The sequence below is a fragment of the Doryrhamphus excisus genome, chromosome 17, assembly GCF_030265055.1.
Source record: "Doryrhamphus excisus isolate RoL2022-K1 chromosome 17, RoL_Dexc_1.0, whole genome shotgun sequence".
Classification (NCBI taxonomy): domain Eukaryota; kingdom Metazoa; phylum Chordata; class Actinopteri; order Syngnathiformes; family Syngnathidae; genus Doryrhamphus; species Doryrhamphus excisus.
The window spans coordinates 7,163,373-7,179,729 of record NC_080482.1 but is presented as its reverse complement, the minus strand read 5'-3'; the positions used below and the strand labels follow the sequence as shown (position 1 = coordinate 7,179,729).

Genomic DNA, 16,357 nt, shown 5'->3' with positions numbered 1-16,357 from the left:
ATGGACAATTTGGAGTCGCTAATTAACCTAGCATGTTTTTGGAATGTGGGAGGAAACCAGAGTACCCGGAGAAAACCCACGCATGCACGGGGAGAACATGCAAACCCTTCACAGAGATGGCTGAAGGTGGAATTGAACTCGGGTCTCCTAGCTCTGAGGCCTGCGCGCTAACCACTCGCTTAAAATTTAAGTTGAATCCAATTTTTTTAAAAAACTAAAACAACACCGGCTACACAGTGATCGAGTGGTTAGCGTGCGGACCTCACAGCCAGGAGACCTGGGTTCAATTCCACCCTCTGCCATCTCTGGGTGGAGTTTGCATGTTCTCCCCGTGGTTTTCTCCGGGTACTCCGGTTTCCTCCCACATTCCAAAAACATGCTAGGTTAATTGGCGATTCCAAATTGTCCATAGGTATGAATGTGAGTGTGAATGGTTGTTTGCCTTGTGATTGGCTGGGTGTACCCTGCCTCTCGCCCGAAGACAGCTGGGATAGGCTCCAGCACTCCCTGCGACCCTTTTGAGGAAAAGCGGTAGAAAATGAATGAATGAATGAACTCGCCTGATGTAATGTCTGTAATGCCAAGTAGTTTGTCTATATGTGTCCTGTGATTGGCTGGCGACCAGTCCAGGGTGTACCCCGCCTCTCGCCTGAAGACAGCTGGGGTAGGCTCCAGCAGCCCCCGTTAGAATAAGCGGAAGAAAATGAATGAATGAAATAGCTATACAATATGTTTTTAAAATTAATACAGGAGTAAAAACATGGAGGAGTGGAGTAAGGAGCCCATGCTGTCTCTTTCGGCTGTGTCCGGCCGGGCCCCATGGATATAGGTCCGACCACCAGACGCTCACCATCGTGCTGTGGCGTACCTCCAGGCCTGGCTCCAAAAAGGGGGCACCAGTGATCTGCGTCTGGGTAAGCGAAAACTTCTTTCTTCATAGGCGTCTTATTGAGCTACTCTTTGTCTGGTCCATCACCTAGGACCTGTTTGTCATGGTTGACCCTACCAGGGGCATAAAGGCCCCTCACAACTTGGGGACACGCAAACAAGGTGCTGAAATGGTTTAAGTAAGTTGGGAAATGTGGAATATTTACTCATTTTCTCAAGTGAGATGAATTAGTTGAGCTTGTAAAAAATGGTTCATTCATTTTCTACGGAGATTTTGTCATTTTTTGGACATTTGCTGAATCAGTTGAGTGGTTTGAATTGGTTGACAAATGTGAAAATAGTAACAAATTCGATGGGAACATCGATGGGAATTGTGTCACGGAAAATCTGGAATTTCAGAAAATAATTTTTGGGGCTGCATGGCGGTCGAGTGGTTAGCGAGCAAACCTCACAGCTAGGAGACCAGAGTTCAATTCCACCCTTGGCCATCTGTGTTTGCATGTTCTCCCCATGCATGTGTGGGTTTTCTCCGGGTACTCCGGTTCCCTCCCACATTCCAAAAATTCAAAAATCCACATGCTAAAAAACATGCTAGGTTAATTGGCGACTCCAAATTGTCCATAGGTATGAATGTGAGTGTGAATGGTTGTTTGTCTATATGTGCCCTGTGATTGGCTGGCTACCAGTCCAGGGTGTACCCCGCCTCTCGCCCCGAAGACAGCTGGGATAGGCTCCAGCACCCCCGCGACCCTCGTGAGGAAAAAGTGGTAGAAAATGAATGAATGAATGAATTTTTGGGGCTGCACGGCGGTCGAGTGGTTAGCGCGCAAACCTCACAGCTAGGAGACCAGAGTTCAATTCCACCCTTGGCCATCAGTGTTTGCATGTTCTCCCCATGCATGTGTGGGTTTTCTCCGGGTACTCCGGTTCCATCCCACATTCCAAAAATTCCAAAATCCACATGCTAAAAAAGATGCTAGGTTAATTGGCGACTCCAAATTGTCCATAGGTATGAATGTGAGTGTGAATGGTTGTTTGTCTATATGTGCCCTGTGATTGGCTGGCGACCAGTCCAGGGTGTACCCCGCCTCTCCCCCAGAAGACAGCTGGGATAGGCTCCAGCACCCCCTGTGACCCTCGTGAGGATAAGCGGTAGAAAATGAATGAAATGAAATGAATAATAAATAGAATTCAGCATTCATATGTGATGAATAATATAAAAAATGCAACTTTGGGGTTATGACAGTTTTATTTGATGTGAAAATCATATTTACAGAAGTGTGCATAGGCTCTTAATCCGCTGTCTATTTCGTCTCCATGTCCTCACTGGAGAACGCAGCGTAACCACGAGCCGGACCCCCCATCCTCGCCATCAGTTTCTCCACCTCCCCGTCTTCCGTCTTCTTCTTCTTCATCATCAAGGTGTTCTAAGTTTAACAAGGAGGCCAAGAAGAAGAAGAAGAAGAATTTGTCACGACGCACGTCATCTAAAATTAACATGCTAATCTGCCCGACTGTGACGTGTGATTCGGTAAATAAAAACCGCTTTACCGTCATCATCTGTATCCTCGTCGTTTTCCGTGTCCCCCTCGGACTCCAGAGGCGATTCTAATCGTCTGTCTCTCCTCACAGTGATGTCCCCCCTGCAGCATTGACAAATGCATTTAACCCCAACTGTCCGAGGAGAACATCAGCCCACACCTTTTGCACTCGCACCAATCCTGATTGGATTAGCAATGCAAATAGGACAGCATGATTGACCAGGATGAACCCAACCCCCTTTAATAATAGCGCACCTCTGCTTCCCGGAGCTGGGGATCTGCTCCCACACAACGAGGTCGCGCCCTCCCGTGACCCAACGGTGGTCTCCGCTCCCTGTGGTCCATGCCGCGAAGCAAACCATTCTGGGGGCTCGCTGCCAGGTCAGAGAGGCCAGGTAGCGACACTGAGGCACAGAGAATACTTGGAGGGACAGAAATGAGGTCGTGAATCACAGGAGGAAGTGGTGGTGGTGGTGGGGGGGGGATCAATTTTGGGGCTCACTCACAATTTAGCATGCTCTCTCCATTGGCCAGATCGTAGCAGGAGCCAATTAGGAGGCCGGATGTCTGGTGGACACAATCTGTTACGCCTGTGATGCTGCTGTGATTGGTCAGCTTGGATACGGTTCCTGTGGTGATTGGACAGATGTTATTTGAAATATTAACTCGACCTTATTTAATCTGTTTTTGTAGCTACGTCAGTAGTGGAGTTTTTTTGTGTGTATTTTAGAAGAAATGGTCAGGTGCCAGCTACTACTAGAAGAAAACTTTGTTTTTTTTATGACTGCAGTGTTAGAAACAGAATTGCTAAGCTGTAGTGACTTGTTGCTAGGCTGAGTTCATGAAGCCCGGCTGGCTCCCTGAACTCATTTTTCCCTGAAGTCTCTTGTAAAAACATTGCTTAAAATGTCATTAATTCATTCATTTTCTATCGCTTATCCTCACAAGGGTCGCAGGGGGTGCTGGAGCCTATCCCAGCTGTCTTCGGGCGAGAGCCAGGGGGTACAATCACAGAGCACATATAGACAAACAACCATTCACACTCACATTCATACCTATGGACAATTTGGAGTCGCATAATTAACCTAGCATGTTTTTGGAATGTGGGAGGAAACCGGAGTACCCAGAGAAAACCCACGCATGCACGGGGAGAACATGCAAACTCCACACAGAGATGGCCGAGGGTGGAATTGAACTCGGGTCTCCTAGCTGTGAGGCCTGCGCGCTAACCACTCGCTTAAAATTTAAGTTGAATCCATTCATTCATTCATTCATTTTCTACCGCTTTTCCTCACGAGGGTCGCGGGGGTGCTGGAGCCTATCCCAGCTGTCTTCGGGCGAGAGGCGGGGTACACCCTGGACTGGTCGCCAGCCAATCACAGGGCACATATAGACAAACAACCATTCACACTCACATTCATACCTATGGACAATTTGGAGTCGCATAATTAACCTAGCATGTTTTTGGAATGTGGGAGGAAACCGGAGTACCCGGAGAAAACCCACACATGCATAGGAAGAACATGCAAACCCTTCACAGAGATGGCTGAAGGTGGAATTGAACTCGGATCTCCTAGCTATGAGGCCTGCGTGCTAATCACTCGCTTAAAATTTAAGTTTAATCCAATTTTTAAAAAAACTAAAACAACACCGGCTGCACGGTGGTCGAATGATTAGCGCACGGACCTCACAGCTAGGAGACCAGGGTTCAATTCCACCCTCGGCCATCTCTGTGTGGAGTTTGCATGTTCTCCCCGTGCATGCGTGGGTTTTCTCCGGGTACTCCGGTTTCCTCCCACATTCCAAAAACATGCTAGGTTAATTGGCGACTCCAAATTGTCCATAGGTATGAATGTGAGTGTGAATGGTTGTTTGTCTATATGTGCCCTGTGATTGGCTGGCGACCAGTCCAGGGTGTACCCCGCCTCTTGCCCGAAGACAGCTGGGATAGGCTCCAGCACCCCCCACCACTCTCGTGAGGAAAAGCGGTAGAAAATGAATGTCACTCACCCGTCCTCCAATCCAGGATCTTGATCCACGCCTGACCGTACGCCAGTAGTACTCTGTCCCCCCGGGGGCTGAGAGTTAGACGCCCTCCGCCACAGCCCGTCACCTGGCCGCTCCAGCGATGGAGAAGCCTCAAGGGGTCTCGGTCGGAGCAGCAGTTCTCCCACACGGACACCTCACCCTCGGCAGAACCGCTGAACACAAGCGGCCCCTGACACTGGGGTGGGCACAGTTGTCATGACGATGGGCCTCTGTAGCCAGTGTGTACACTACTATACAGCTTGTGTGTTTGTGTGAACAGCATCAAAATGTATGCTTCTGAGGGGGCAATTATTTGGAAATGGATGGTGTGCCTTGAGAGATAAACAAAGACAATGACGGCTATGCTTTAATGCATCGGGTCTGTAATGACGTTAGCAAATTGATTTCATATTGTTCATGTGAAAGGCTTTTTTGGTAGGCGCAACACCTTACATCTCCACAATAAATACTTGCAAGCTTGGACAAAATAAGGATAAAAATGTGTCGTAAAACTACTTCCTCTACTTCTACAGAGGGAGGAACATTTTCATGTTTTTTGGGGTTTTTTTTACATTCGAAAGAAGCTTAAAAATAACCTGACAAGGCAGGTGGATTGCTACACAAAACAATCCTCCTGGGAGGAAGTCGAAAGAAAGCAACTGAAAAAGGGCAGCCTCTAAATGAATGTGAGTGTGAATGGTTGTTTGTCTATATGTGGCCTGTGATTGGCTGGCGACCAGTCCAGGGTGTACCCTGCCTCTCGCCCGAAGACAGCTGGGGTAGGCTCCAGCTTCCAGTTGTTAACATTATTGTTAGCCAGAGACTCAGTTGGTCCTTTTGTGGCAGGGCTGAAATGCAGTGGAAATGTTTTTTGAGGATGAGGTTTCATGACAAAGGAGTTGAGTTATGTTAATGATTTGCTATGCTATGCTACGTTATGTTATGTTTTGTTGGCATTTGAAGGGAAAATGTTTGTCCCTGGTGGTTTTCCTAAAATATTTTTGCACCCTTCATGATCCCAAGTTGTTTTTCCACTTGTTTCCTTGTTTCCTTGAAGGGAACCATGGTTAGCAGAAGAACAAAGATACCAAGTACCACCATCCCGTTAAAGCTTCCAGTTGTTAACATTATTGTTAACCAGAGACTCAGTTGGTCCTTTTGTGGCAGGGCTGAAATGCAGTGGAAATGTTTTTTGAGGATGAAGTTTCATGACGAAGGAGTTGAGTTATGTTTATGTTTATGATTTGCTATGCTATGCTATGCTATGCTATGCTATGCTATGTTTTGTTGGATTTGAAGGTTTGTCCCTGATGGTTTTCCTAAAATATTTTTGCACCCTTCATGATCCCAAGTTGTTTCCACTTGTTTCCTTGTTTCCTTGAAGGGAACCATGGTTAGCAGAAGAACAAAGATACCAAGTACCACCATCCCGTTAAAGCTTCCAGTTGTTAACATTATTGTTAACCAGAGACTCAGTTGGTCCTTTTGTGGCAGGGCTGAAATGCAGTGGAAATGTTTTTTGAGGATGAAGTTTCATGATGAAGGAGTTGAGTTATGTTTATGATTTGCTATGCTATGCTATGTTTTGTTGGATTTGAAGGGAAAATGTTTGTCCCTGATGGTTTTCCTAAAATATTTTGCACTCTTCATGATCCCAAGTCGTTTCCACTTGTTTCCTTGAAGGGAACCATGGTTAGCAGAAGAACCAAGAAAGATACCAAGTACCACCATCCCGTTAAAGCTTCCAGTCGTTAACATTATTGTTAACCTGAGACTCAGTTGGTCCTTTTGTGGCAGGGCTGAAATGCAGTGGAAATGTTTTTTGGGGATGAAGTTAAGTTTCATGACTAAGGAGTTGATTTATGTTTATGTTTATGTTTATGCTATGCTATGCTTGATCGTGAGCCAAAGTTGCAAAATATTTCAAACATTTAACCTGAAAGTTAGCAAACATCTGTCCCTGAATAGATGCCTTGTTACTCTCTGAAGTTGAGTCGATAAACACCTCGAGCCACTATGAGGAAATCGAGTATTTTAAAACGATGTCGCCACTTACCTGGATGGAGGTGACTGCTTCCTGATGTGCACTGATTGACTGGCAGTTGTCCAAAGTGTGCCAGCTCCAGGCTTGAACTTTGCCCCCGTCTGAGAGGGAGACCGAGTGTGAGGTTAACACGCAGCGACAGGCGTCTGGCAGCCATTACTGTTAGTCACAGTCAACACACCTGAGCCTGCCTGCCTAAATTGTGTGCCTCCGTGTCCCTGATGCAGCCCACTAGCCCTGCAATATGCTCAGTGGGTGAATGTGTTTGTGTGTGTGTGTGTTTTTGGCAACCCATCATGCATTCGTCTTCATAGTGTATACAGAGGAAGACATCATCCACTCTATCTGATGCAGCAGGCTTTGACTGACTGTTTCTTTGTTCTTTGTTCACACCGCACCTGAGCCAGTGATGATGTAGCCATCTCCCTCAGGCACAAAACAGAGTGCCGTCACCGCGTTGAAAGTGTAGAGAGACTTTACACACTGCCCTGGAGAGGAGAAAATATAGGCTTAATTGCAAAAAAAAGACATGGACCACCAGTCACACAGACACACGCCCAAGGCGGTTTCTTCCTTCGTATACAGGATGTGGAGGGGGGGGGGGTTTACTGACAGTACAGTTCGACTGCCTCTGCTTTTACAGCACTGAATCTTGACCAGGCTTGTGTGGATTGGCTGCATAAGCAAATGGAAGCAATAAGTAAATGGTGGGATTTCATTGCAGCATGTTATTAAGTTGTTAAATTCTCATTGGAATATTTCAACTTTATCTTTAAAAATTGCAGCATTTTTTTTTCTTTTGTCAAGATTTTCTTATGTAACGTTTTTTTCCTCATAAAATTACCTTTTATTGAGATATTTCGACTCCATTGTCAATGTTATTGATAATATTATGATTACATTTTCTTTAATTATGGTATTTTTTTTCCCTTTATAATATTCTGACTTTAATCTCGTAAGATTTTTCATGTAATCATCATTTTTCTTCATAATATTACATTATTCCTAGAAAATCCCAACTTTTTTCTTATGTTACTCCTTTTTTTTCCCCTCATAATTTCTGGACTTTAATTTCTTAAAATAATCTTCCCATAACATTGCAAGATTATTCCCATACAACACTTTTTTGTAATATTCCAATGTTTCCTCATAATATAACAACTTCATTTTCATCATTGTTTTTCTGATAATCTCAGAATTCTCCTAGTACAACTTTTATTCTCATACAATTGGAACATCTTTCTCCTAATATTATGACTTTATTCTCATAAAATTCACTTTTTCCTAATATAAATATACTTAAAAATACTGAAATAAAATTCGAGCCTTCCACTCGTAATAATACAGTTTAAATCCTGCCCTTTTTCCTCTTAATATTATATCCTAAAATTAACATTTTCCTCATAATATTACAACTTCATTTTCATATTTTTTTCTGTTTAATAGGACTTTTTTGTCTTTCTTTCTATCTTTTCTTTTCTTGCTATACAATCTTTATTGACGCACAATAATAACTTTTTTAAATCAAAATATTATGACTTTTTCATATTGTAAAAATTAAAACTTTCATACTTATACTATGACTTTATTCTCGTATTTTATTCATACTTTATTCTGATGTTTTGTCAAACTATGACTTAAAGTATTTTTTTCTTGTAATATGAATAGTTTTATTCTCTTAAATTTCTCATAATATTCCAACTTTCATTTTAATGTTTTTCATGTATCATTGTTTTTCTTTTTTTTCCTATTACAATGTGTTTTATTCTAGAATTATAACTTTTTCCTCATATTAAGACTTTATTCTCATCAAATTCTGACTTTTACTTTATTTTAATCAAATTTTTACATTTTTTGTAATATGACAACATTATTAAAATAACAGATCTTTTCTAGTAATATCACTGTAATATCAACTGTTGAATTTTTGGTAATTCTTATTCATTCTTTGACTTTAAAAAATGTTGTTTTGTGGCCCTAACGCTGTAATGGAAATACTAATCGAAAAACATGAGTGGATGTACTTTGGATGGGTACTTCAATAATAGAGTACAACTATGTTTGTACTGCATAGATCAGTGATTCAGGTGTACTTTTGACAATGCAAAGCGTTAAGATTTGTCTGTATTGAAACGTACCGATGCCCAGGGCCCAGATCTTGACATTGCAGTCGGCCGAGCCGCTCAAAATAAACCTTTCCTTGTCTGCCAACGACAGTGACCAGGCTGTGGAGAAGGGGCAGTGGAGGAGGAGGAGGAGGAGGAAGAAAGGATAGATGGCGGGTAGGGTGATTGGGGGAGTGGTGGAGAGGAGAGGATTACATAACTCCAATTAAGTGCTGGTGTACAACATCAAGTGAGACATTTACACCACCGCCACGTTTTATGATTATTTATGGTAATTTAAGTTGGAAGACAAGTGTGTTTAATGATGCGGGGGTGATATAGGAGCCTAGACGTATAGAGAGCATAAGAGTTCAAATCATGGCTGTCACAGACAGGCAGGAGTCTTCTGGGCTTATTTCTCTTTGGACCTGATGTGATGAAGCGATCTTATAATTACCACACCGCTGAGACACGAGGAGGAGGTGGAGCATTGAAGTTGTGTGTGTGTGTGTGTGTGTGTGTGTGTGTGCGAGTGTGTGTCCTCACCCAGCTTCTTGCAGTACTCAGGAGGAGGGGCAGACAGGCAGGTGACCCCGCCAGTGTGACCCCCAAGGTTCTTGTGCTCCGTTGCTGTGGGAACGTGCCACACTTTGACGGTGGTATCTCGGCTAAAATAGGAGACAGTAGCAAAGTATTGATAATTGAGAAAATATTATTTGACATTATTTTGATTGCTATATCTTATTTGGGTAGTGTTTCTTCTACTGTGTGGTCAGAAATCACCAGGTTGTCAACAGCAACCACCGAGGTGATGATGTCATTGTGACCCTCCAACAGCCTCAAGCGGAACTTTTCTATTCTAAAAATTAAAACTTTCATATGTAATGCTATGACTTTATTCTTGTATTTTATCCGTACTTTATTCTGATGTTTTGTCATACTATGCCGTTTGCGTTGTAGTATGACAACTTTATTACAAGTACAGATGTTTTTGTATTTTACAGTTTTATTCTCGTAAAATTCTCGTATTCCAACTTCCATTTTAATGTTTTTCTTGTATTATTGTTTTTCTTTTTTTTTCCTATTACAACTTATTTTATTATAGAATTATAACTTTTTCCTCATATTAAGACATTATTCTCATCAAATTCTGACTTTTACTTTATTTTAATCCATTTCTGACATTTTTGGTAATGTGACAACATTATTAAAATAACAGATCTTTTCTAGTAATATCACTGTAATATCAACCGTTTAATTCTCATAAAATAAAAAAAATGGTAATATTTATTCATTATTTTAATTCTTTGACTTAAAAAAAAATCTTGTTTTGTGACTTTGACGGTGGTATCTCGGCTATGAAAAAATTCTCATATTACAACTTCCATTTTAATGTTTTTCTTGTATTATTGTTTTTCTTTTTTTTCCCTATTACAACTTATTTTATGATAGAATTATAACTTTTTCCTCATATTAAGACATTATTGTCATCCAATTCTGACTTTTACTTTATTTTAATCAATTACTGACATTTTTGGTAATAATATTTGACAACATTATTAAAATAACAGATCTTTTCTAGTAATATCACTGTAATATCAACCGTTTAATTCTCATAAAATTGAATTTTTTTTTTTATATTTATTCATTATTTTAATTCTTTGACTTAAAAAAAATCTTGTTTTGTGACTTTGACGGTGGTATCTCGGCTATGAAAAAATTCTCATATTACAACTTCCATTTTAATGTTTTTCTTGTATTATTGTTTTTCTTTTTTTCCTATTACAACTTATTTTATTATAGAATTATAACTTTTTCCTCATATTAAGACATTATTCTCATCAAATTCTGACTTTTACATTATTTTAATCAATTTCTGACATTTTTGGTAATGTGACAACATTATTAAAATAACAGATCTTTTCTAGTAATATCACTGTAACATCAACCGTTTAATTCTCATAAAATTAAAAAAATTTTTGGTAATATTTATTCATTATTTTAATTATTTGACTTAAAAAAAATGTTGTTTGTTTTGTGACTTTGACGGTGGTATCTCGGCTAAAATAGGGGAGGATCAAAACGATCCTGAAAAAGTATTGATAATTAAGAAAATATGTTATTTCGATTGTGATTTCTATGCTACATCTTATTTGGGTAGTGTTTCTTCGACTGTGTGGTCTTTACCTGCCAGAAATCACCAGGTTGTCAACAGCAACCACCGAGGTGATGATGTCATTGTGACCCTCCAACAGTCTCAAGCGGAACTTTGCTTTCTGCCAACTCGTTTTTAGGGACGTGAACTCATCTGAAAGAAACATAGCGTCTGTAAGGATACAAAATGAGCGTGTGCAGTCCTGACATGGTAAGCTGTAACGCTAGCAAATACGTAGCATCTCATTTTAGATCCTAATCAGGTCACTAGCTTGTCATCCATCCAGCTCTCTTTTCTCTTCTCTGTCCCACCTTCCTGCCCCCCGTCATCATCATCGTCGTCGTCACGGTCCGGACATCCTTCTGACATGTCCCGCCTGCGATGACGTGACACTGTGACATTATGTGTCCTTTCCTGCGTCTGGGCCGTCTTCACCGCCCCTTCTGTTGTTGTCCTCTGCATGGCAGGCAGAGTCGGCCCGGCTTCACATTTACACTTTGCATCGTCGCCCCTCAGGATCTTTGAGGCCGGAGGCGTTTGTGATGGAAGGGCCTCAGGGGTGTCCTCACTGTGCCGGTGAACAAAACAAGAGTGGAATGACTAAGCAGGAAAGATGGAGGGGACATCTTATTAGGGGTTAAGTGTTTACTGAATATGGGGAATATTTCTGTTTCATCGTTTGATGCTACCTGTTAATAGACCACAAATTTGTCTTTAAAAAAAAACAAAAAAAACGACAATATGGATCACATACATGCATATAAATGTTTACATTTCTTGTGAGAGATACTTCTACAAAGCTACTAATTTTTGTAACATTATTTTCATAGCTTTTGTATTACACAATCCACTTATTTCTATTAACTGAACCTGAATGAAAAGTATGTTCATCCACCTCTGCTAGGGCCCCTCCAGCCGCATCCGCTGCCTCATTGATACAATATGATAGCAGCGTGATATCAGCGTGCACAACACCCGTTTCAAGCGCGCCGCAAACGCTCACTCGTCACACTCGTCGAGTCTAACACATCATCCGGAATCCGACACAGCCCCGCACACAACTAAAGTTCCTCCTGCACTAAAAGTACTACATCGTATCTTCATGCTCCCAAATCCGTACTGAGGTGGTACTCATCCACAAATTTTGCCCACACTTGGCAAATACACCGGATTGGCACCGGGGCTTTATAGCCGCTCAAACTCACCACACTCACTGCCAAGTGTTCAACCCCCAATCTAAAGCTGTTCAAAGAGCCACCCAGATGAGACATTTTTGAGGCATGTTTTCCGAGGTACAAAACTTACATCACTCTTACAAAGACAGGAAGTCCCACACACGGCAGACATGCTTGTTCTGGATGCTGCAGCGGGGGCGGGAGGGGGTCTTTTAAAGCAAGTATCGGCTAATGTCGATACCGTCTTTTTTCACTGATATCGGCCGAAACCGATCTGTGGCCGATCGAGTGGCGCACCCCTCGTCTAGATGCATTCACAGACTTGTGGCGAGTTGGATACGAGTAACTCTGTCTTTGGGTGAGAGGCGAGGTAAACCCTGGACTGGTCGCCAGCCAATCACAGGGCACATATAGACAAACAACCATTCACACTCACAATCATACCTATGGACAATTTGGAGTCACCAATTAACCTAGCATGTTTTTGGAGAAAACCCACGCATGCACGGGGAGAACATGCAAACTCCACACAGAGATAGCCTATGGTGGAATCGAACTCGGGTCTCCTCGCTGTGTGGCTAACCACTAGACCACCGTGCAGCCCTGATACAAGTAACTGTCTCATGATATTGTCACATGTGTACTCTGTAAACAAATGGAAGCCAACTATAGGAATGAAAGGTGCAAAGGTGGTCCTGTAATCGGCAGGTGATCCGACAAGGGTGTACCATGCCTCCCACTCCAAGTCAGCTGAATAGGCTCCAGCATCCCCGGAAAAAGTAGGACGGATGCACGGTAAGCTGCACACACCTGTTGTTGTGTCTCATGTGATTCGTTACTATTAAAGCCCTTGAGGGTTTTTTTTGTAGTAATCCCTGAATGATGTTAAACATAATGAGCAGGAGAACTTGTGTTCTGAAAGACAGTGTTTGACCTGCTATGTGTTTTGGAATGATACACACACACACACACACACACACAAAAAAAGATCAAATGCTTCCCACGTCAATGTTTTGACTAATTACGCCTCTCTCCATCTGCCGATAGGGCCCGCTCGCTTCCTTACACATGTCTTTTCATCTCTGACTCCTCGCCGTCTGCCTGCTGGATCCCCAGAGTTCGCTGCGGGCCACAGAGCTGCAGCTGAAGCTCAGCCAATCTGCGACGCAGCTCCTCCTTCGTGGAGATCTGAGAAGAAAGAGGAAGCCAAATTGGCTGTAAAGCAAGGCAGTGCATCCACAAGTTGTTGATATGCGCAAGTGATGTACACCCCCACCCCCACCCCCGCCTGTCTTCATTTCACGTGGCAGCAACAAGCTTGGTACATCTATCAGTCCTGTCTGACTTATTACTGTATTTTCTGGACTATAAGTCGCTCCGGAGTATAAGTCGCAAAATGCCAAAAATGCATAATTAGGTAGAAAAAAACATACATTAGTCGCACTGGAGTATAAGTCGCATTTTTTGCAGGTAATATATTTTACAAACTACTTGACATCCATTCATTCATTTTCTACCGCTTTTCCTCACAAGGGTCGCAGGGAGTGCTGGAGCCTACCCCAGCTGTCTCCGGGCGAGAGGCAGGGTACACCCAGCCAATCACAAGGCAAACAACCATTCACACTCACATTCATACCTATGGACAATTTGGAGTCGCCAATTAACCTTGCATGTTTTTGAAAGCGGGGTACAACCAGCCAGCCAATCACAGGGCACATATAAACAAACAACCATTCACACTCACATTCATACCTATGGACAATTTGGAGTTTTTGGAATGTGGGAGGAAACCGGAGTACCCGGAGAAAACCCACGCATGCACAAGGAGAACATGAAAACTCCACACAGAGATGGCCAAGGGTGGAATTGAACCTTGGTCTCCTAGCTGTGAGGTCCGTGCGCTAACCACTTGACCACCATGCAGCCGGAAGGCAAGTTCTAACAATAAAATAATAGAGAACAGTCTGAAAGAATGTAAGATATGCTAACACAATGGTTATTCAACTACACAAAAAATAAACATGAACAGAAAAGGTGACCAGTGTTTATGTAACATGAACAATTTTTTCATTTATAAGTCGCTCTGGAGTATAAGTCGCAGGAACAGCCAACCTTTAAAAAAAAAGTGTGACTTATAGTCCGGAAAATACGGTATTACATATGAATTAGGTCGGGACAATTTTGCATTAACAATCTCAATTAAAACTGAATTGGAGGAGCACTCTGCTTAGCCATCACATAAAGGTCATGTGACATATAGTTTGCGGTCATATCATTTTAGATAATTTCTGTTATGCCGCTACTATCATTTTTTCACCCATTCATTCATTTTCTACCGCTTATCCTCACGAGCGTCGCGGGCGTACACCCTGGACTGGTCGCCGGCCAATCACAGGCACAGGGCACATATAGACAAACAACCATTCACACTCACATTCATACCTACGGACAATTTGGAGTCGCCAATTAAACCTAGCATGTTTTTGGAATGTGGGAGGAAAACATGCAAACTCCACACAGAGATGGCCGAGGGTGGAATTGAACTCGGGTCTCCTAGCTGTGAGACCTGCATGCTAACCATGCTAATTGCAAAACTACAAAAACATGTTTTGTGTTAACATGTTTGGCTTTCTAGAACGGATTAATTGGATTTACATTATTTATTTTGGGGAAGAATTCATCCGATTATGTCAATTTCAGTTAAGAGTCAGACCTTCCGGAATGAATTAATGATGCTAACCAAGGTTCCACTGTACTATAAGAACCTGATAATACTTATTTACCTGTACAAACCACTGTAGGAGTTACTGGCGTCAGAATCTTTAAAGAAGCATTAATAAAGACGCTAACAGACCTGCTAACCTTGAAGAAATTTTATGTTTAGTCCCCCCCCACTGCGTTTTAAATCTTTTTTGCCCCCACCCCCATGCATCACCATACGCTCCCACCCAATAAAAATGTATATAGTTTTCCAATATTGTGTTTTGCAACAAGGCTATATATTGCTGAAAACAAATACAGTACAGTTAATTCTTGAAATGCTGCAAATAAATAAGCAACACAAACGTGTTTAGCGTTGAAAGCAGATCAATGAGCCGATGCTGTATAGCCCACAAGTGAATCTATTTGTTTGCTTACTCCCAGATGCAGGGAAAGTTTCGACAGTTGCAGGGATGCACTTCCACGTACACAACAGCATACTAATATAGTGTAGCTGGCCCTGCTAATTACTTTGGTACCGTGGCCTCTGCTCATCTGTTCACATCCCGAGGAAATAGGTGCCAAGTAGACTCAGTCCACTTCATTATTAATTCATCATATTCATTTTCGAGATCATTTCATGCATCATGAGGATTTAAAAAAGCTGGATTGTGTTAAACAATTGCTAAGAGCAGAGTAGTATTTTCATGTATTGGTCCTTTTATAAGCAAAATTGTGGATTTAATTCACAGTAAGGTCAATTAGGGGTGTATATTTGTGCCATTTCAGAGGAGTGCTATGATTTGTTGTGATCAGATATTTTGTCTGTTTATAGTAATAATTTTTTTTAGCATGGACTGAGGTTAATCTATGCAATAGAAACAAACGGGAAAGACACAAATGTTATTGTACCTTGTATTCTTCTTCTGGTGTGAGACTGATTTTTATTTCCAGGTTCTCAATCTGCCTTAACTTCTTCTGCAGCTTCCTCACCTCCCCCATCTGGGCTTTCAAGTACTCCTCTGCTTGGATGACTAACTAGCTTTCGAATTGGGATATCGTGTGAAATAACAAAAAAGACGTAGGATGGTGATTTGGGGGAAAAAATGCAATAATCGGATTTGAATAGAGAGATAGAGAAAGAGAGGGAGAGGGAGATCTTGTGGGAATTAAGGCTGTTTGGGGAAACGTGTCGCCGGATGTTGACGAGTTACTCAAAAGGTGTCGAGCTGTGCCTGCAGCGCCACTCTGTGGCTAGATAGTGAACTGGAAGTCCGATAATTCAGACTGTAGAAAATAAATATACACACTAATTATTAATAGCCTTTCACGTCTTAAATTACTACAAAAATAAACAACTAATTGAAAGGATGTGCTACTGGTATTACTGCTGCTGAGAAGCCGAATATGATTACATAAAAACACTGAGTTGATATGATTAGCCGACATTTATCATGACATGTTTGGATAAAGCAATTAAAGGCCCAGTTTACAGTCCATCATAAACACAATATACAATAGTATTATTAAACATACATGTTTATTATAATTAGCATCCATACAAGATCAAAGAGTAAAATTATTTCTATCGGAAATATCATTGTCATCAAATTAAACAAGGATAATTGAGTGAAGAGAAGACACACAAAAATTGATATATAGTCTAAGAAAAAAAAACACAGATGGAAAAAGTAGATTCATTGGAATGCCTTTATAATATA

General features: G+C 41.7%; 1 protein-coding gene across 1 annotated transcript; it reads right to left on the bottom strand.

Annotated features, from left to right (window-relative positions):
- Positions 1-1,991: 1,991 nt before the first annotated feature.
- Positions 1,992-15,854, bottom strand: si:ch211-154o6.3 (uncharacterized protein LOC563854 homolog). The gene is made up of 13 exons (XM_058052866.1): positions 15,549-15,854; positions 13,003-13,124; positions 11,073-11,329; positions 10,794-10,914; positions 9,153-9,274; positions 8,640-8,726; positions 6,900-6,989; positions 6,514-6,602; positions 4,440-4,653; positions 2,936-3,058; positions 2,685-2,850; positions 2,440-2,531; positions 1,992-2,315 (listed from the first exon to the last, which is right to left on the bottom strand). Exons 1-13 carry the CDS (start codon positions 15,636-15,638, stop codon positions 2,212-2,214), a joined length of 1,677 nt encoding a protein of 558 aa, XP_057908849.1. The 5' UTR covers positions 15,639-15,854; the 3' UTR covers positions 1,992-2,211.
- Positions 15,855-16,357: the final 503 nt, after the last annotated feature.

Bases quoted from the DNA above. Each gene is read 5' to 3' on its own strand.
- si:ch211-154o6.3 (XM_058052866.1), bottom strand. From the start codon at position 15,638: ATGGGGGAGGTGAGGAAGCTGCAGAAGAAGTTAAGGCAGATTGAGAAC. The intron at 6,990-8,639 runs GTACGTTTCAAT...TCTCCTCTCCAG, and splicing joins GATCTGGGCCCTGGGCATCG to GGCAGTGTGTAAAGTCTCTC. The intron at 2,851-2,935 runs GTGAGTGAGCCC...TGTCCCTCCAAG, and splicing joins TGGAGAGAGCATGCTAAATT to TATTCTCTGTGCCTCAGTGT.